Below are 22174 nucleotides of genomic sequence, written 5' to 3'. Positions count from 1 at the left end.
GGTTGCCACTCAACGATCTATCTTGTATGATACCAGAGACATGCTGGTATTATAGAGGTTGGGACTACATTGGTTAAATGATCTGCTTTTAGTCCTCTGATACTACATAAGCATGTTCCACATTAGAACACTCAACGTTTGACTTTTTAAGTGGTTACATATGAAGTATTCATTGCTTAGAAAAGGAAAATAACTTGTTTTTACTTTGTTTTGTCTGTTAAAGGATACTTGATTCGTGCTAATTGTTAGTTTTGGTTTGTGATTCTTATGGATGCATTGCATTGAGGAAATTTAACTTGCGCTTCATCAATTTTGTTTGAGGCACAGTGTAATTTATTTGACATGGCTATTATGACCGGTCTCCAGCATGGGGTCTGGCATGAATTCACAAGCTCATGAATATTCCCTGTCGTCGGGCTGGGAATCCTCGGTAAAAGAAAAAAGTTTCACTTACAAACTATATTTCTCCTTTAAACCAATCACTGTCCTCTGGTCATACTGCTCCCATCCAATGACAGTCGTCTGCCTAAGCCCCTCCTCTGGCAGCCATCTTCAGATTTTTACAGTGCGCTTCAGTGTTGGAATTCCTCAAGTTTGCTGTCTTTGTAGGTTTTTTCATGTTTTCGACAGAAAAAAGTTCTATTTTCGTTTCTAAGAAGCCTGTGTGCTCTCTTCATCTGCCGACACCGGGGATCCATTGTTTGTGAATTTCAGCGCCCCTCAAGGGCAAAGCTCATTGAAGATTCTAGAAGGCCACCAGGCCTACTTCGGGCCCTCCGACCATGACGGAAGGGAAGGTCCCTCTTCAAGCCCTGCGCCAAATGCAGGCTACGGAACATGTTTGTGGATGACCAGCACCTGCAGTGCCTCGATTGCCTGCACCCGGACCACGAGGAGGTGGAATGCAGAATTTGCCTTGGTCCCTCTCCAAAAAGTTGAAGAGGGACCGGCAGTAGCAGTGTGGCTCAAATCTAAGGCCTCTGCCCCTTGCGACTAGCAGAGTCATGTCTCATTCAGGACCTGCCGGTCCGAGGAGCTCTTCTTCTAAGTCTTGTGAGGCCACCTCATCTCTGGGGACCTCAAGATAAGACCAAGAATCGCAAGACGAGTCCGAGTTCACCGCGGAAGCGAGTCCCAAGTTGGATAGGGCACCATCGACTTCACCATCTGCCTCCATTGCCAGCCGGTAGTTGAGCTCCTCCTCGAAAAGGAAGTAATCTACCACAGCTAAACTTTGTAAGAAATCTGAGAAGCCACTGACGGAGGATAAGAAGGCGGAGCAGCCCAAGCAGGCCCCATCGGCTCAGGCTAAGGCCTCGTCGACGATGGAATTGGAGACTTCTGCAGCTAAGGGTGCTAACACTGCGACGGTAGCCCCCGCAGCTCAGGTGTCCCTACCCCCGAGGCCCGACACCGCCGCAGTGACTTTGGCAAAGTTTGTTGGCCTGCCAGAATGGAGAAACCGGTCCTGGCCCTCTTCAAGACACTCGGAGGGGGGGGGGGGGTAAGAGGAGGACGATAATGACGGCGCAGGGCCTAGTTTTCCCGTTCTGACATCTCAACCAAGGGACATTTCCCTGGATATTCTGTCGACTCCTACACACTTTGGTGTCAGACATCCAGTTGAGGATGCCTCAGCCTCAAGTACCTGTGGTTTCCCCAGGTCCCAGATCAGCCTCCAATGAAAAAGAGAAAGCATCATTCGACCCCTGCCCCCCATTCCAACCTCCGCCTCCATGTCGGGTTCCTTCTCACCCAGCAGATCCACACACTGGTACAGGGACGGATACGGCCAACATGACAGAGGCTAAAGACAAGGAAATTGTTGCTGCGGACGGCACATCCCCGCATTTAGATGCCTCACATAGGGTGTCTCCGCCGGATGAAGTGGGATTGTTCCACTCCATGATCTCAAGAGCCTCCGAGCTATTCCAATTAAGGCCAGAGGAAACTAAGGAGGGCTTCTTGTACCATAGGCGTGCGGTCAAGAGGTAGATGGGCATGGCGGTACCCCTTCTGGACAACGTTTGGGAAGAGGGCCTGGCCCTCATGAAGAGCACTTGCATGGCTCCAGTCAAAAAGGATAGGCTGGAAAAGGAGTATCGGGTACTGGACTCCACACCCAAGTGCCTGAGGTCACGCCATCGCCAGATTCGATGGTATCGGCGGCTGAGAGGGAATGGTTACCCAACCCATTATTGTCTTGGGTCCTTCCAGACAGCGAGGGGAAGAGGATGGACCCCATGGGAAGGACAGTGATTTACCCTGCAGCATCCACTATAAAGGCGGCCAGTGCACTGGCAATCCTAGCCAGGTACGACATGGAGCTGTGGTACAAGCTGGGGATGATTTTAGATTTCCTCCCCCGACCATAAGAATATGGATGCAATCGCTATTTTCCAGGAATGGGAGGTAGCGTCTGATCACGCCATCACAGTGGCATTGGGCGTCGCCGACACAGGGTTCTGGCACGGTGTATGCCTTTGTCGCCAAGGCTGGATGAAGGCCATGAATTTCCACCAGCAGGTCCAAGCGAAGGTACTGGACATGCCCTTCGACAGAGAACCTATTTGGGGAAGGTCGTCGAGTCCCTCCAGACCATCAAGGCAGAGACGGCCCGTTCCCTGGGAACGCTCCAGCAGCACCGCTCTTCTTCTCACTCCTCCAGGGGAATGCCGAGCAGGTCTTCCAAAGGTTTCTCCTCATCGTCGGCCTTCCTGATCCACGACTGAAGAAGCCCACGGAGGCAGTTTGCAGGCCTACGGTAGCGAGGACAGCGTTGCCGTCGGCCACAGGGCAGGACGCTGGCGCCAAAGCAAGCCTGAACAGACCAGGACGTCGGGCTCCCACACGTGCACATCGGTGGGTGTCTGCAGATCCATCCGGTGGCCCGTCATGAGCAGCACATCCCTCAGCTCCTGGAAGAGGTACGGGCCATGCTGTGAAAAGGGGCAATAGAGCTAGTTCCCCAACGACTCCAAGGCTCCGGAGTCTAAGAAGACTGAGGGCTGGAGGCCCATTCTTGACCTACGACGTCCGAATAAATACCTCAAGTTCCAAAAATCCAGGATGGTCACATTGCAACATGTGCTCGGTCAACTGGAAAAAAGACTTGTTGACGTCGCTGGACCTGGAGGACACTTGCCTCCACGTCCCCATTCACAAGAAACCTCAAACAGTTCTATGTTTCGTAGTGCAGAGACAGAAGTACCAGCACCGGCCCCTACCTGGTTACAGTGTCTGGAAGTTTTGCTGACCAATATTTCGCACAATGAGTTCCAAGGTACGGGTTTCCAGAACCCACCATTCCAGGGTATGGTCACCACGTACGCATCCTTAGAGGTATGGGGAGCGCACACCGGACGTCTGCACGCCAGAGACCTGTGGTTGCCAGAGGAGAAGGATCTTCGTATCAACATCCTGGAGCTACGCGCTGTGTTCTGTGCCTTGAAGTTGTTCTTCCCGTCTCTGAAAGGAAAGGTGGTGAGGATCATCACGGACAACACCACCACCATGTTTTACATCAGGAAGCAAGGGGGCACTCAATCCCAGGCGCTCTCCAAGGAGGTGCAGGACTTGTGGCAATCGGCTGTTGGAGAGGGGGATGTTCCTCGTCCCTCTTCACCTGTTGGGAGTCGAACACCTCAGCAGGGAACTGCGCTACTGCTATGAGTGGGAGCTTCATCAGGTTCAGGTGAACCTCCTGTTCGCTGATTTGGGCAGGCCCCAGATGGATCTGTTTGCGACAGCGATGAGCCCCAAGTGCAGGAAGTTTGCCAGCAGGTTCCACCAGCCGAGGAACATGAGGGACGTGTTCTCCTTTCCATGGGAATTGCTGTTCCTGTACGCGCTCCCTCCGTCCCCTCTCTCGCTACAAGTCATCAACACACTGACGGTGTACGTGCAAGATGATGCTCATTGCCCCGGCTTGGCCAAGGCAGATTTGGTATCCAGTCTTTCCCAGTCTGTCGGCGTCCCCTCCGGTTAAGCTGCCAGTAGTTCCAGAGCTCACAGAGAATGAGGTGCGATCCTGCATCACAACCCAGGATCTCTGAACCTGTTGGCTTTGCTCCTGCAGCCCTAGAGTTTGATGGATACGAGTTGCCTCCGGACTGCAGAGAGGTCCTTGCCAAGGCCAGGGTGGTGTTGACTTTGAATTGCTAAGGTCACAAGTGGAAGCGTTTCGCTACATGGTGCTGGTTGCAGAAAATTACCCGGCTGAGGGTCATGGTCCCGCAAATTCTTCCATACTTGCTTTCTTTGGCCAAGGCTGGCCTGGCACACTCTTCTATCAAGGTGCATCTCTCGGCTATTTCCCGCTACACCTGTTCACCAGGAAGATCTTCACTGTGGTCTCACTGACTCGTCAAGGAGTTCCTCAAAGGACTTTTTTTATCTTTCCCAACGGTGAAGGCGCCTGCCCTGGCGTGGGGACTCAATGTGGTTCTGACGAGACTCATGGCGTCCCCCTTCAAGCCTATGCATCAGGCCCCTCTCAAGTTCCTCCTTGTGGCCATCACCTCTACCAGGAGGGTAGGTGAGATCTAGGTCTTATTCTGCATCAGCCATACCTGACTTTCCATGAATTGAGGGTGGTGCTGCGGCCGCACTGCTCTTTCATACCAAAGGTTCAGTTGGAATTCCACCTCAACAAGCCTTTGAAAACAGATAAACTGTTCTTTTTCCCAAAAGTCTTTGTCACCGGCTGAAAGGTCCTTGAACTCGCTGGATGTGACTTGTGCCCTGAAGTTCTACGTGGCACACAAGTTTTCGGAAGTCTTCACAGCTGTTCGTGAACTTTGGTCCTGTAAACCATGGGAAGGCCTTGTCCAAGGCTTCCATGTCAGGGTGTCTCTCCGACTACATCATACACTTTCATCGGTTGGCAAACCGGCCGTCCGAGAGCCCACTCCTCCAGAGTGATCGCTGCAACAATGGCGTTCCTGGCTGGTGTGCCCCTGCTAGACATCTGCAGGGCTGCTACGTGGAGATCCACGCACACCTTCAAAAAGTTCTACTTTGTCGATGGCGATTCCAGTGAGGAGTCCAGGGTCGGCCAGGCAGTGCTACACAACCTGTTCGCTGAGTCTGTTCCAGAGGTAAGAGTTATTGATTCTGTTGAGCCTTGCCACCTCCCGTGGTTGTGTAATGTTGTACTGCTATGTATTTTTTATTCATGAGCATGTGAATCCTTGCCAGGCCCCATGCTGTAGAAGTTACAAGTTACTTACCTGTAACTATTGTTCTCCAGCATGGGTCTGGCATGGATTTGCATGCAAACCGTCCCTCCAACCCCTCTGCGGCTCTTCTTGGTCATACTGCCACTTTACATGCTTACCAAATCTGAGGCTGGCTGTCAGAGGAGGGGTTTAGGGAGACGACTGTCATTGGATGGGGGCAGTATGACCCAGAGGACAGTAATTGGTTTAAAGGCAAAATACAGTTTGTAGTTGAAAGTGAAACTGTTCATTCTTTTACAGCAGATTTCAAGCCTGACTGGGAATATTTGTGAGCATGTGAATCCATGCCAGACCCCTGCTGTAGAACAATAGTTACAGGTAAGTAACGTTCCTTACACCTCATCTCCTGTGTGCAAATGAATCCTTGGGAATTTGTTTGTCTTGGACTGTTTACTACTCCAGGCTTATTAAAAAGTGAACCGACTTATATCCCCATAATATATGATGGAAAAGTGAAAGTTGAAACTAAATAACAGTTCACCATTCAGTTTATCCTTTTTTTTTTCTTTTTGTTTTGCAGAGTTTTACAGAAGTGAAGTGGTCAAAGATTCCTTGGTAGGTTCCAGCATAATTGTAATGTGTCTAGTTGTGTGGTGGTTTTGTGCCTAGAAACACTTGTGTACAGGTGCGTTATAAATTCCATGTCATATTTATATATAGAACATGGAGAATGTTTTCTGATCAGTCTTGCTAAAAATGTGCATGGATAAGCCCTCATTACGTTGACGGTGGCCAGAAGCCTAACATGGTTAGTCAATGTATCCGGGATCTGCAAGCTTTGGCTCTTCCAATGGTTTGGAGAGCAATGCTGTTTTATGGTAATAGTGCTTTATCCCCACCCTCTCGTATTTCCCATTACCTTGCAAACCAAAGAAGCATAGGGTAGAATATTCTAGCCTCACCAAAAAGGATTCCAATTGGGTCAGTTGAAGGTCTCTGTTGAGGGTGGGTCATGCTGCTCCTCTTGGAGCCCCATTTGAACCTTGTAACATGTTAATGTTCAAAACTTGTCAGTCAATAGGTATGAATGTATTTGTATTTATTGATTTATAAAGTTCCTTACATCAAAGCGCTGTACAATGGAACAACATAATACATAAACAATATAACGGTTGTAGCAAATACATTATGAATCAATCAACAAAACAGTGAAAAGAACAATTAACTGAAGGTGATGGGTAGAGAAGGGGAGTGGGAGTGGATAGGGGGAGTGGTGGAGAAGGGTAGGAGGAGGAAAGGTGGAACGGTGAGAGCGGGAGGCAGGAGAGGAGGGGCGATAGTCAGGGGGAAGAATAAGGAGGGGGGAAGAAGGGGGAAGGAGTTTCAGGGCAGAGAATGGAGGAGGAGAGATTTAAGGGAAGTGTGGAATGAGGTGAAGGTGGGGATAGAACGGATTGCAAGAGGAAGGGAGTTCCAGTGTAGAGGTGCTAGGAGTTGGAAGGAGCGGAAACGGGAGGAGGCACAAGGGGACGGAGGTACAGTGAGAAGGAAATGGTCAGCGGACCAAAGGGAAAGGGAGGGAGAGTGGAAGGAGAGAAGGGAGGAGAGGTGAGGGGGAGCGAGACCATGGAGAGATTTGAGGACAAGGCAGAGAAATTGAAATTTAAGTTTGGAGTGAAAAGGAAGCCAGCCAAGGTAAGAGAGAGAGGTAGAGATGGAGTCACAGGAGGTAAGGAGACAGAGGGTACAAACAGCATAGTGGTAGATGGATTTAAGAGGTATTTAAGAATGTATGTAGTTTCCAGGCGTATAGCTTGCCTTGGATTGTTGAGCTATTAAATCACAGGTGTATATATATTTCTGATGCTTGTGAATCTACTTCGAATCACATGCTGTGTATATAGTCCGACATCTAGTGGTAATCACAGAGTATTGTATCTTTCTTTCAAAGATCGAAAAGGGACGTCGACCTGGAAGGCATAGCTGTAAAACTATTGCTAACGGGACGTGTATTGTACTCAAAATCTGTTGCACGTTGAGATCCCACCAGATTTGCGGTTTCCGAGTATATATTGCTATTAGATATTTGCTTGGTGCGTTACAGCCAGGCATCTTCAGCTGCCTCGACGACTGCTCGACATCCTCTCAACGGCTGATCTTGCTTCGCTTACTCCACATCACTGATGACTCCAATGGCTGCTTCTTCTCGGCCTTGGCCCTCATGCCTGGCCACATAGTAGGGACAATGGAGACATGTTTCTATTGACTTTCTCTTGAGAATGCCTCTTCTTTGCCCCTCCTTCCTTTTCCTTCCAATTGGCTGTGTTTTCTCACTTGAATTTTGCCCATCATGTGACTCCTAATTCCCTTGGAAGGACACTCGAAGTGCATTGGTGCCTACCACGAAGAGCGGCGTTGCAAGTCTTGTTAACCTTTTCATCCCAAAACCCTAAAAGACTGGTGCATCAAGCGGTGGATGGCCTACGCCATGCAGGCCGAGAGTCAGTCTCCCACTGGCCCCGTCACCTCAGATGAGGAGTCTATTGGCAGCCACGGGTCCAATTCGGATGCCGTAGACACACTTGTGTAGTCGCTTTATGCCTGTGTGTACATCCCCAGCCCTATAAGCATGCCGCTGGCATTTCGATTGGGACTATCCACCCCGGCGACAAGGACATGCACCACACCTCTACACCTAAGCGCACAACCCCCACTCGACAGACTCGTTGAGGAAGCCATAGACGGCCTTAGGGCCATCGAACACTTTGAGGCCTACCGAACCCTGTGGTTCAGAGTCCGCTGCGCTCCCACCTGCGCAAGGCCTCAAGACTTCTACCTTACCGGGTGCTTCAGACGTGCCCAGACTAGCAACCCCTTCCAAAACACTTCCCAAACTTCTGGAAAAGCTTTCTAAGTGCCCATTGTAAGGAAGGCGTGGTATCAACAGTAAGACAGACACAAGTGATTACAGTTCAGGGGTGTTTATTGAACTTCAATTGTGTTAGAAAAATGCCTATCTAATACTAAATCTAAAGATTTGAGCAAGCTACGACCATCAAATAACACAGTCCTAGTAGAGTCTGTTAAAATAAAAAGCCTATACAAATAAACCTATTGCCAATCCTTACTTCTAAATACAAATAGTGTGGGAAACAATGTTATGTAAAAGAAAAGTGTTCAGGAAATTATATGTCGGGATATTCAAGCCGTTGGCTTCTCTTCCCCACGTTTTCAGCCCCGGGCAAGGCGGCACACTCTGGCTTCTCTAGCACAAGGATGCAGTTCAAGATATGAACATCAGGGCCTTCTGTGCTAAAGTCTCTTTGCCATTCAAAGTCTCTTATTTCAGAGGGCCTGATGCAACATGACAAAACATTACATTTCCTTTCTTCTCAGGATTTCTCTGGTGATTTACTGTTCACCCCGGGTGCCCCTCTGCAGGGCTCAGACCCACTTTAACACAAAACCTTCAATTGGACTCCCTCTGGTGGGCTCGGAACAAAAGTGTATACTTTTTGTTACTTTTCAGCTGGATACCTTACAGAGACCTTTGAGCACCCAGGCAGTGTCGGACCACTCTGTCAAAAGTACTGTAGCTTGCTTTAAAGTTCAATCACAAATCAGCAGTTCAACTTCACTTGCGTCTCTTATCACATGCATTTTAAAAAGGTTAGTTCTAGCGATCTTCATACAATTTTGCTGCTTGCAACCTTGTCTTGAACACAGACTGGTTTTGTATCAGTCTCCCCAACTCACCGGCTGTGTTGGTTATACTGAAGCTGCCTTGTTCTTGGAGCCATGGACAGTACCACGGCGGCCTGGGATTCTCCCCACCTTGATTATTGATGCAGGAGGGTCCTGGGTTTCTCCACCACACAATGCCGGATTCTTCATCCTGGTTTCCTGGCATATGCTTTCTATTCTCAAGGTCTCTGGAAAGTTACAGTTCCTTGGGGAAAAGGTCAAGGGAACTTCCCTCCTTGTGATACCCTACTGTTTTGCTGGCTTTCCTCTCTCGCTCAGCTGCTGTCTTGAAACTGCTGCTTCCTCATGTGCTTTGCCTCGATCAGTGTTCTCTCGTGCTCTGCCTTTTATCTGTGTGGGGAAGTGTAATGGAAGCCAGGTGTGTATGATGGTCAGTAATTGCCTGACTTCGCCTGACCATTGTATTGGGACACATGGGGTATACTGCTCGGGTGTTAGTCTAACAGCGTGCAATCGCGTAGGGTCCTCTATGGCTCTTGGAGTGCGGAGTTCGGAGCGCAGAGTTTTGAGCTCTTTGCTGCCGGTTTCTGTAGGCCCATTTCATTTTGTCAGGGACTGTGGTTGGGCACCCACGAGTGAAAGAGTGCCCAGCTTCCTTCAGCCTCCCCTCTCTGTAGGGCGAGATAGGATGATGCTGGGTGGGGGACGGTTCGATCGAGATTCCCATTGAGAGTTGCTCCCTCCCTTTTCGAGCTGAGATGCGAGTATTGAGTGGGCCCGGCTATCCCTGCTGCCTTGGCTAGCTGCTCAATTCTGTTTTACTGGTGGGCTACATAGTTCTGAATCGACAAACCCATAGCGAAGCTTGGCGGGTGAGGAGCAACAACTGTAGTGCCTGCCAGCTTCAGTGAATGCTCGATACCACCTGTGTACCGGGAGCACAAATTAGTCTCCAGGTAAGAAGGGGGGGGGCTATGAATAAAAGCGAGCCGGCTGTACTCGACCTCTGAGAAGGAATCCCCGTCAGAAAACCCTGAACTCGTACTCCTCTATGAAAGGTGCGAGGGATACAAAGCGACTGAGGAGTGGGACCAGCGCCTGAAGAGGAGAGAGTGCATAGCCTGGTGGTGGAATCTCAAATTGGGGGGGGGAGCGCAAGCTGCTAAGGCGCGTACACCCAGGGATTAGCCACTGAATAACACTTCATCGGCAGGAGTGGTTAAAGCAGGGACTGTAAACGTGTCTATACCGTTAAACCCTCGAGGAGGTCAAGGAGGCATGATGAGTGATACATGATGAGTGATACAGAATTATTGTTGGATCCTGTGTTATTAGTATCTAAACCTGAGCGAAATATGAAATTACTAATATCCTTGTGATGGACCAGGGTGCTGGCCAAAGTGGCCGGGAGTGGGCCCAAAACCAGTCTAAAAAATGCCATCAGGTGGCTGGGTTACAGTCGCAGGACCTCAATAATATGAAGGAAAAAAAGGAGGAGAGGGAGCCCTCCCCAGTGAGGGGTTGAAAGGCCGGTCTGGCAGTTCATCTGACCAGAGAATTAACAGAGCTGAGGATCCAAATAGCTCAGCAGAAACAGTCTGTCCTGTGTGAACGACCGACTGCTTGCATTGGACCAGTCCTTAAGATCATCGGATAAAAGTGTTGAAGCACAAGTGCTAGAAAAAGGATTAAGAGCCCGTCCCTCTAGAAAAAAGGAGAGCCCTGTTGAGGGCAAATCTGTTTATCAGTAAATTGATGATTGGGAGCTGGAACCTCCGAGGGGAACAAATGCGGGAGGGAGAGTCCACTGTACAAAAAAGGCCATGTATAAAAGGGGAAGAAAGAAATCACTTGGAAAAATGTGATTGCAACGACATATTTTTGACAAAGGAGTCCTGTCAGGAGGTGGAGGATAAGAATAATGACTCCTCGACTTTGACATCAGTCTCATTAGCGTCCCTTCAGGACTCTGAGTGCAAGCAGAAATAAATGGAAGTACGAGGAATCCCGATGAATTAAAAAGCGACTACAATTTCAACAGACAGTAAAGGCATCGCTTTCAGCCTCATTATTAATACCATTTACAAAGTTGTATGAGGCCTTATGTAATAATCTTCAGGATCAAACTACCATTATTGCGACAATGTCAAACAAGATGATGGGGTTGGAAAGCCTGGAATGACTCACGAATGGATAGAGAAGCGGAAAACAGCATAAATTGATAAAATCGCCTCTGCAACCTTCCAAGGAGGGAATCGGCGGATAAATCCTTGCTGGTGGATGCTCTTTTAGCCAACTGTAAGTGGAAGCGAGCTCAACATATAAATCCAAAGATTGGGAAAAGAGCCCCCTTGAGTAAGCGACTGCATGAAAAAGAGCAAATTGCACAAAGTGAGGTGATTTTAATTTCGCCCGAACCCATCGGGTTCCTGAAACCGATTGATGAGGAAAACATCTTCTCAATGTGTAAATCAACGAAGCCCACCAGAACTAAAAAAGAAACAGCAAATGGCTATAAGAAAAACCTGCAACAGATGAAAAAAATCAAAAAATGTCGTCGAAGTCAAAGAGAAACTCAAATGATTCAAGAGCCTTTTAAAGGGATTTGCATACCCTTCCACCGACGGAAGATAGACCATCGCCTAAACGTTCAAGGAAGGAACTTAAACTCCATTTAGTTGAAACGGAGGAAGAACGGCTGCAAACACGAATTTGAAATTAGGGAAAAAGCTTCCTATCTATCAGAGACGGGTCTAAGTGAGCTAAGTGAAGAAATTGAGAAGGTAGAGGAGGATGAGGCTTGGAAGGAGATGACCAAATAAGAATGGCCAGAAATTGAGACTCAACTGGCCATTGCGACCCAACCTTCAAATCTACCTAGGCAAAAACCCACCATTAAACCAACGAAGGTGTAAGCCGCGAAGGAGCCACTAATATTCAGAACTTTGGAAGAAAACCGAATGAAAGATATGAAAGTGAAAAAGTCCCACTAATTCTTTAGGAGACAGGGGATTCATCCTAAAGATAAATGGGGGCTTCCAGGACATTTGCAAAGTATGACAAACAGTATTAATACCCCGAAGTTGTATCTTGAATGAATTATCGTGGGACCCAATGCCCCGATCTTAAATAGGAGGAATGTGCTGAGATTGCTAAATTGTATTTTTCCAGCTAGACGGATATGCACAGCGGATATAAAAGTTGTGGAATTTGTATTGGTGAAAAGGCTTGACTGGCTCATTCTCCACTTAAATTCACAGAGTAAAAAAGACCTTTTGGTAGCACAAAATGAGAAACTCCTTCCATTAGGATATGAAATAAGTGACAATCAGAAGAAGAGTAGAGAATGTTGCAAAGAGGTGACGGATTCTATGGAAAAATTAAAGAGGAGAATGTGCCAAAGTTTTAAAAAAAGGGGGTGAAAATGGTAAAGAAACCAATACGTGAGAAAGATTCAAAACCCGAGCTGTTCATAAAAATGATCCGATGCCACTAAAATTCACAGTGGAGAATATAAACAGGAAGGGAGCCGTGCAGGTGGACACAAGAAACAAGGAAAACTCATGGGACTGGCTAGATGGTGCCCTGGATCGGTCTAGCAAGAAATAGATCAAAGGTTACCCCTCTACCACCCTGGCAAGGGAGTCCTTGCATCTTGTCTCATGGAACACGAGGATTTCGGTCTGTGTTCATGGAATGGACCCCTTTGCTGGAGTAATTTGAACTATTGTGTTTCCAAGAGACATGTCTCGGTACATCACCCTTATGTGAAGGCTTTGCAGCCTATTTAAATCCTGCTCTGAAAGGAATCACTGGGCGCCCTTTTTCAGGCCTGTTGACGCTGATCAAATTGGAGTCGGGCTTGAATGTTACTTGCGTTGAAACTCCTAGCACCTATGTTTCTCACAAGGTCGTCTGATGTTAAATGTACGCCTTAACTCTTAATAACATCTATTGGCGAGTGAATATGGGTAAAGAAATAAAGTTCCTAGACTCAATAATGAGGTCGGTGGACGAGGCGATGAAAGACTAGAATGATGTTAGGATTATCATATGTGGGGACTTTAATATTAAACTTCTAAATAAAGAAAGATTGGGGATGGGAAGAGAGCGTTCAAGTGAATGACAAATATGAGAGGGAGGAATATGCATATGCTCAATGCACAAACCAAGGGTGATATTCTGGGGGATGTACTCGGAAGTGTGGGGTACTAAGATCTTGTATTGACTATTGTTTTGTGTTAGAAAATCTGTGACAGAAGGTCGATCGCTTTGAGATATTACATCAGAAATACGGCGATCCCGACCTACTGGCAATTTCAATCTCCCTGTTGGAACCAGTGCAGTGTTTCGGAAAGAAAATGGGGAAGGTCGATTTGGAATGGGGCATGAATTGTTTAAGGCTGAGAGGTGAAGATGTGTCCCGAATATATTGTCAATACAAGGTATTTAGCCAAGAAAACCGCTGTGGAGTAGATTACTTGAGTATTTCAAAGGAATTCTCCCAAAGGGGGTGTAAAAAGGGTAACAGAAATGAGGTGCGGAAGCATGTATACGATCACGAATTGGTGTTGGTAAGACATTAGATGCAAGCCTCTATTCGTCAGATTCAGAGGGATGGGGGTGTGCACATGAAAGAAAGAATTCAGAAAGCCAGGCAAAAATCTTTCAACTGGCGAATTAGTACTAAAATAGAGAGCCCAGAAGGACGCTGAACACATGCTAAAGGTGGTATGTTCTAAGAACTCAAGGAATGTGTGGGAGCTAATAACAATATGGGGGCGCGTTTAGAGCGGCCAAAATGATTAGCATGGTGGCAGGAGAAGCCTGGGTTTCGCATTACACTGCCCTATTTGCCCGCAATGGGGGGGGGGGTGGTCCTAAGAAAGTTGATTCCCAAACCCTGAATTGGAAATTCTAATTTGACGAGGAGGATGCCCAGCAAATGATTGGTAAGCTAAGCTCATCTAGAGTGCTGGGCTTGATGTGCCTTCCAATCAAGAAACAACGAGAAATAAAGAGCAATGGCTGCTTGTGGTTATGTTTACACCGATTATGCAGAAAAAGGAGATGCCATCTACCTGGAGAGAGGCAAATATTGTCCTGAAAAAAAAAGCTATAGGGCGGATCCAAAGAACTACCGCCCTATCGCTCTTCTTGATTCTGTTGGGAAACTGTTTGCAACCTTATTGAGAGATCTAAGGGCATGGGCAGTTAGGAGTGAAATCATAGACCCAAGACAAACTGGGTTTGTCAGGGGAGTTGGGACAACCCTCAACCTCTTAACATTCTTAAAGAGAGGGCACTGACAACAAAAACCTGCCTATGCCTAGCATTCATGGACCTCCAACAGGCCTTCGATGGTGTACTCGGAGAAAAACTTTGGGCCAAGTTGAGAGCCTGGCAGTGCCCAGTGGACCTGGTCGAGGCGATGGAGGCATTATACTCAAACACCTCTGTCAGGATCCAACTGCTGGAGAAAGGTCATTTAACAACACAGATCCTTACCTATTGAGGCTTAAAACAGGCGTGTGCCTTGGCCCCCCTGTTAGTTTGTCTCTACATTGCTGATCTAGCCCAATGACCGAAAGAGGTGGCAGCCTTCCCGCCAAAGAGAAATCTATCCAAAGTCCCCTGGACTCTATTTGCGGACGATTTGGTCTTTCTAGACCAAACACCCTTTGGCCGTCAGAGGAGAATTGAGGCATTTAACAACTTTTTAATAGAAAATGGGATGAAGGACTATGTGGCAAAATCAAAAATGTTGACGACGAGATCTGCTCGCAAGAAAAAAGGTAATGGATTCCCGTGGAGAGTGGGTGATGAAATAGTGAAATCCATGGTGTACCTTAATGTAGTTGTAAATAGGAATGCGGACGATAAGGGCCAATATATCCATCTAAGGGCCAACTATCCATTTTAACAAATCAGGGAATTGCCCTGCATGGACGATATGGGAGATTTTCAATAATACCAATCATTTCCTTCTACAAACGGAAGGTGGCTCAGACTCTGACCTATGGGTCAGAGGCCGTTCTACAACTACCCTGGCAAATCTGAGAGAGGCTAGAGGGTTGGTTTTGGAGGAAAATCTTAAGAATTCCTAATTCACTCTCCATGAGTTCAATTAGACACGAATTGTGGCTGCAATCCCTTTCATTGGTCTTCTGGAAGTACGCAACTCTCTATAGGAGAAGTCCATATGAGCCGGCAGTTATTCCGTTTGCTATCTTCGATCCAGGCGAAGTCCAAGATGGCTTCTTGATTCAGTGGAGAAGGAAGATCGAAGCCATTTTAGAAAGAGATGGGATAGACCTGTGTGATTTGGTGGGAAACCCGATCCAAGTAAAAAAGAAATTCCAAGCTGTAGACTGGACAACAGTCGAGAGATGGGAGTAGGATAAGTTGAGACAACCTCTTGGTTTAGAGCGAAAAGGTTTAAATTGTCTCCCGATATATCTTCAAAGATTTCGTACGGCGATATACCGTGATCTCCTTCTAAGATGTCGATTGAATGTCCTTTCCACTAAAGAGGTGCAATGGACGAGAAGAATTCCTGGACTAAGAAATGCCCAGTGTAGATTCTGTTACGAAGTAGGTCGGGTTGAAACACTGCTTCCTTTGGTTAAATCACTAAGGGAAGTCAGAAGCCACTTCCTAGATGGGAAGTGGTTTGGATGCGAGACACCGGGACATTCAGAATGGTGGGAATTAGTTCTGTTGGGGGAATGAACCAGTTTTGATTGCTGTGATGAAGATGATGGAATTTATCTTAACTAATACTGGAGAAATTGAGGGGTTGTCAATAGGAAACGATGTAAAATGAATGGAAAATAAATTGAGACTCCTCGCCTCCCTTCCTCTGTTCCTAAAATCCCTCTCTGTCCCCCTTCAGTCTCTCTCCCACCTCAAATTGTACTCTATGGTTGAATTGAAATGAACTTCAGGGAAGCTCTAATTGACTTTATTAGAGGACTGTATATATATTTTTTAAACTAGTATACTGAATATGAGGAAGAAAATGTGGTGATTTGATAATAGAATATTGGTATGTTAAAGGTTTAATTTATATGCTGTTTTTAAACCAATAAAACAGAAGAAGAAAAAAGTTAGTCTGTTTTCTGTCATAATGGGCTGTCCGTGAGAAAGTGTTCATGTTGTAAAGAGGGTGGGGTGGGTGGTTAGAGTTCCTAAATATAATTTATAAAATATAAATAATTCTGGTAATACCTTTACCCCATCCTACCTGGTAGCATGGGGTAAAGGTATTACCAGAAAGGGGGATACTGTGTCTCACCATCCGGTGTCCCACTCGTGAAGATCCCTCACCCAGGTGATCCTCCTGCATCTGGTCCACCCCCAGGTAGTGGATCCATAAGCAATGGCCGTGTACAGATCCCCGGGGACTAGTGGGTGAGACACCCTCTGGTTTCTCACACCATTCTCACAGTTCTGGGTCTTAAAAGGCCTCCTGTTTGCCAGAAGGGGGCAGTGTGTGTTTGTGTGTGTGTGTGAGAGAGTGATAGGGAGATATTTGAGGCCTGTATGGATAGATGTCTGAATTTATTCATTTTTCAGACACATTTGATGACCTGATTAAGAGACCTAAGCCTATGGAAACTTGCCCTATACCTCCCAAGTCACAACTTTCCAGGTGCACAGCTTGCAGCCCCGTCTGAACGTCTACACAAACCTCCTGTGGATCATCTATTCCAGGAGCATCTGGATGAACCTGATGTCTATTATGTCCCAGACTAGGATCACGTCTCACAGTAGCCCCATTTCTCAAGACCGAGATAACTGGTCCCTGCTGATGACCAAGGTACTGATGACCAAGGTACTTTGCCCACTACCCAGGCCCATTAACCTGATCGGACAAGGTTTTCTTGGATACTCCTCCCCAGCCCTGCAGATTAGGGGTGTATCGGCCACTTTTACTCTCTAATAATAGGCAAATACTCCCCAAAAATTTAAACGGGGAGTAAAATACTCCCAACAAAAATAGGAAAAGACATGTTCCTTGCTTTCATCCACACAGCTCTGTGAATGTTTTGGACCAGTAGAAAACATAGTACCACTTGAAGAAACTCTTCAGTTAGAACTGCCTGACCCATAAGAGGTAAAAAGATATCTTTTTAATGTGCAGGAACACTGTGTGCAAAGAAATATTCATTGCAAAACATTATTATTTTACAGTTGGAATCAATTTTACTTGCTATTAAAATACTCTGGGAATGAGACTTACCATTTTATTCCCTAAATATTCATTTTACTCCCAACTTTAAAAAATAGGGAGTAACATACTCTCACTTCAAAATCTTATCTGGAGCACTGATGATCAGATGTTGTTTAACAACCTCCTCAAGAAGGCTGCTGACCATTTGAAGATCGTAACCCAGGAGGCCATTCCCGACATGGATTTCATTGAGGATATCCCCAAGGAAAAAGTCCCCGTCGGTAAGGCAGTTCCTCTTCTGAACTCAATGCCTTACTCACTCCTTACTTACACCCTCAGTCGACCCTAGAGTTGAGAAGATGTTCTGTCCAGCACCCTCTGATCCTTTGTATATTGGAGGCGATGCTGTTCCGATCTCCCTGGTTGTAACAACAACCAGAAAACGGGTAGTGGTACAACTGTCCTAGTCACCTCCGGACAAGGATTGTAAAAAGCTTTATGCTCTTGGTGAACGGATATCCATCTTGGCTGCTTTCAGCACACTGATCGCTAATATTACTGCGCTCCTGGCAAGCTATAGCTATGTCCAATGGGTCTTGTGCAAGAAGGCCAACAAAACGTCCCAGAGCCTACTCGTTCACAACTGTTAGCAGTGGTGGCTGAAGGGCATCAAGTGTTGTATACCATCCTCAAGAATACCCTGGATTCAGCTGAGACGGCAGGACATGTTCTCGCACAAGAAACCCTGTTAAAGCGCCATGCATGGCTCAAAAACCTGGGCTTTAAACCAGAGACCAAGGCTTCTCGCATAACAAACCTGTAGACGACTGCCCCCTTTGGTAAAAAAAAGAGCACGAGACACTGAAGTCGTTGAACCAGATCTCAGCCAAGCCCTTTGTTCAAAGGGGTGCCTTTAACACCCGGGCAGTCCATTTGCTGGCAATCTTTTTCCTGCTCCTCCCGAGGGAACTACTGAACTGCAGGGGGACTCCTTGATATTCCGGTCAGGGGGGGGGCGATTTTTACATTTCTTTAACCCATGCATGGGAGGGCATCACCTCAGATCAGTGGATACTCAATACCGCCAGCGGCGGTTATTGTATAGAATTCTTGCAACCACCCTGATACCATCCACCCAAGAGCAGAAAAATGTCGCCGGAATATCTACAAATCCTGCTAGAAGTCGTCCAGATCCTGCTGCAGAAGGGAGGGACCAATGTCGTCCTACATCTTCAGGTGAACCAGGGTTTTTATTCAATATACTTATTTGTACCCAAAAAGGATCTAACCATGCATCCTGTTTTAGATCTGCGTCCTGCAAACAAGTATGTCAAACCTCAAAAGTTCAGGGTGACAACTCTACAGGAGGTAATCCCACTGCTACAACAGGGTGATTACATGGGCAACTTGGATATGAAAGATGCATACTTTCAAATTTCAATGTTGCCAGCGCACAGAAAGTACCTCAGTGGTGGTCAAAGGAAAATCCTTTTGAAGCTGAAATCCTTCACCACCCCCGCAGTAGAAGCCACTCTCACCACGGACGCATCTGTCAAGGTGGGGAGTACACACCTACAACGGACAGAGCACAGCATGTCACTTCATGCCAAAGGTTCAGTTGGAATTCCACCTCAACGAGCCTTTGGCCTGTGTTTTTTTTTCAGAAACCTTTGTCGCCGGTGTAAAGGACTTTGCACTCGCTGGATGTGGCTTATGCTCTGAAGTTCTACGTGGCACGCACCAAGAGTTTCCTGAAGACGTCTCAACTATTCGTGAACTTTGGTCCTGTGAACCATGGGGGGAAGGCCTTGTCCAAGGCTTCCGTCTCGAGGTGGCTCTCCGGCTGTATCACACACTGTCACCAATTGGCAAAGCAACCCCTGCCCGGCCGTTCCAGAGCCCATTCCACCAGAGCAATCGCTGGGACGACTGCGTTCCTGTCTGGTGTGACCCTGATGGTCATCTGCAGGGCTGCTACGTGGAGGTCCACACACCTTCACAGGATTCTACTGGGTCGACAGGGATTCCAGAGAGGAGTCCAGGGTCGGCCAACCAGTGCTACGCAACCTGTTCGCTTGAAGGCCTGTTCGGAGGTAAGAGTAATTGCTTCTGTTGAGCTTTGCCACCTCCTGTGGTTGTGTAATGTTGTACTGCTATGTATTCTTTATTCATGAGCATGTGAATCCATGCCAGACCCCATGCTGGAGAAGGAACAAGTTACTAACCTGGAACTATTGTTCTCCACATGGGTCTGCCATGGAGTCGCAAACGCTCCCTCCTGCCTATCTGCGGCTCTTCTTGGTCATACTGCCCCTGTACGCGCTACCAGATCTGAAGATGGGTGCCAGAGGAGGGGTTTAGGGAGAGGGCAGTCATTGGCTGGGGGGGGGGCAGTATGACCCACAGTTCAGTGATTGGTTTAGAGGATAAATACAGTTTGAAAGTGAAACTGTTTCGTCTTTTACCGGCCTGACAACAGGGAATATTCATGAGCATGTGAATCCATCCCAGACCCATGCTGGAGAACAATAGTTAAGTAATTTGTTCCATATTAAAATCTAGAAAAATGAATTCTGCAGGTATAGTATGAGGTCATCTCAACAGCCTTCTCAATTTGCTCTGCCCTCATTTAGCAAGAAGGGTAATTATCTTAAGAGCCAAGACTTCGAATCCCTATTGATTTACACCAAGAATCTTAGCTATGTACAATCTAGCAAGCACTCCAACTAAGTACCCTCCACCTATGTGAGAAAAGGATCTAGTTTCAATGCACTCCTCAAAAAGCCTCCCATCGTCCTCTCTTGTGCCCCTGAGAAGTGTACTACATGCGGCTGCACGCTTCAAGGGTCTACGCAGATACGACCACATCACCCTGGCCCTCCTCGACCATCATTGGTTTCCACTGCACGCACAAATCACCTTCGAGCATCATTTATAAGGCAGTCTGCCTCAAGTCAACCAGCTACCTTGCAGAGAAACTCTGCATCTCTGGCAAACAGCACTCCACCAGAAGCCAGGACACCTGCAGACTTGAAATCTACCGCTGCAAAAAAGGCAAGGACCAGAAAGCAAGCCTTCTCTGCCTACATCCCAAGACTATGGAACCTCCTCCCTGTCGACATCAGACTCGCTCCTACAATTCAGAAAAGAACACAAGACCCAACTCTTAAAGGAATCTCTCCGCCTCAACACCTAGGCCCTCACATCGCCCCTTGTGCCACCTTACTTGCTAGATGCCGCCCTCCCCTCTGCCCCTGTACGGCTGTGCCCCTCTGTATCCCACCCCCTGCTGTATATCTGTTCTGTCACCTCTGTCTGTTATGTTACTTATGTGCAACACTCCCATTGGTCTCATTGCGCTACATAAAAACATGCAACACATGACATGAAAAATAAAGTATATGACTAGCTACACAAACGACCTCAAAACAAATTAGAATTAATAAGCAAAAATCACCACTTCCTACAGATCTAACAGAAATAAAAAGATTTCCTGAGCACACTTGGCAGAAATGTAGTCCAAAAAACGTATCAGTCCAATATAATTCTCACGTTGGTGTTAGTTGACATATTGTTCAGTTCATTATATAAACTCAAAAACAGTGGTGGGTTACTCTGTCCGGAATCCTTTCACAATACAATCTGTATTGCTCACTGTGCACCAGTTATCAATGTGCACCCTATGGAGAACTCGCAAGTCCTGTATTCTAATACAGCTTCGGGCCTTGATATAACCAGCCTAGAACTTTATTCCTGAGCATCTCTCTCCGCTCAGGCTTCCCAGGCTTCTCAGGCTTCTCCACATTGGTTATTATATTACTCTAATCCATAGTAAACCCCTGTAGATTCATATCTGTAATCTGTGGCATTTGGGATTTTCTAATACGAATGCCCCTCGGTACTGAAGAGTTGGGTGTTCTATGTGAAGTGGGCACAGTTACAGCAGGCTTTAAAGATGTTCAAATAGCACCACAAAAAGATTCGACTACAGGACCAGAATCTTGATGCGCTGGCTCTAACTGATGATCAACAATTTCTTTACTATAATCACCCATAACGCTGGTTTCATTTAGGTTAGTTTGACAGTATCGGTCAACCCTATCATAATTCTGATCAGCTTGGCACAGTTTATCAGCCTTGTCGGGATGAGCCTGTAGTACCCTCATATCCAATGAGTCCATCCATGAGCAAAGGTGTGCAACATTTGTACACAGATCAAGATTGCGTATAATATGCTCCTTAATACACTGCCAACTCACTGAATTGCTTAATTCAACATCCACCTCTGTTTTGTCCAATGGGGACTGCACAAGAATTTCCAAAATAACTTCATCCTTTTCGTTGGGGACTGCATTGCCATAATCGGAAGATAATGAACAGTCAGTACGACCAACTTGATTCCCCTGTGACGCTTCCCCAGATACACACAGATGATCGCCATTCCCTCCTTCTCTGACTCCAATCCTTGAAGTGCCAGGATTGGCCCTAGTGGTGGTGGTGGTGGTGGTGGTGCTGCTGCTGCTGCTGCTTCACCATCACCATCACCATCTCGCACAGTCGTTTCACACTGGATACCAGGGACTTGGCTGAAGTTCCATGCTCCAAAAGTGTCCTCCTTGTAAGGGCCCATTTCATACCCCCTAAACTAGGGGAATTAGGCTGGGAGGGTAGCTTGACTAAGAGTTTAGACACTGTTTTGATAGCATGAGCTCTAGTGACAAGCATTCTAATAGTTACCGGATCCACTTGGGTCCAGTATTGCACCCCCACTAGTACCCACTTGTGGTGCGGAGCCTGGCAGCCTAGCCACTTTCACTATGTGACATCGGACCTGCCAAAGGGTAACCACCAGAAACGGCCCTCCTTCCGGCCAGAACATTAGCTGTCGAGTTAGTTTGGCTTAGTTTATTAGCTACTCTCAAATTATTCTCAATTACTGTCAGTTGCTGCCTAATGAACAGTTGTCATAGCCTGTAACAGCATATGTCCTATGTTGAGAGCTGGCCTTCCCCTCTTTATGTGCAACCCCTCACAGCCCCCCACGTCTGAAAACCACCGGCTAAGGGCTATGGGCTATGCGCTGTGGGCTGACGTGGTTTGCACAATCAGCACC

At 47.0% G+C, this 22174-nt stretch overlaps 1 protein-coding gene across 1 annotated transcript in view; it reads left to right on the top strand.

Annotated features, from left to right (window-relative positions):
• Positions 1 to 22174, top strand: part of UVRAG (UV radiation resistance associated) — a 727264-nt gene that overhangs the window by 214344 nt on the left and 490746 nt on the right. The window contains exon 3 of the mRNA XM_069640056.1: positions 5761 to 5795. Within this exon, the coding sequence (XP_069496157.1) occupies positions 5761 to 5795 (35 nt within the window). The remainder of the gene's footprint in view (positions 1 to 5760; positions 5796 to 22174) is intronic.

Source organism: Ambystoma mexicanum, chromosome 7q (assembly GCF_040938575.1).
Source record: "Ambystoma mexicanum isolate Mex_15411 chromosome 7q, UKY_AmexF1_1, whole genome shotgun sequence".
NCBI lineage: Eukaryota > Metazoa > Chordata > Amphibia > Caudata > Ambystomatidae > Ambystoma > Ambystoma mexicanum.
This window is presented reverse-complemented; position numbering and strand designations above follow the sequence as displayed.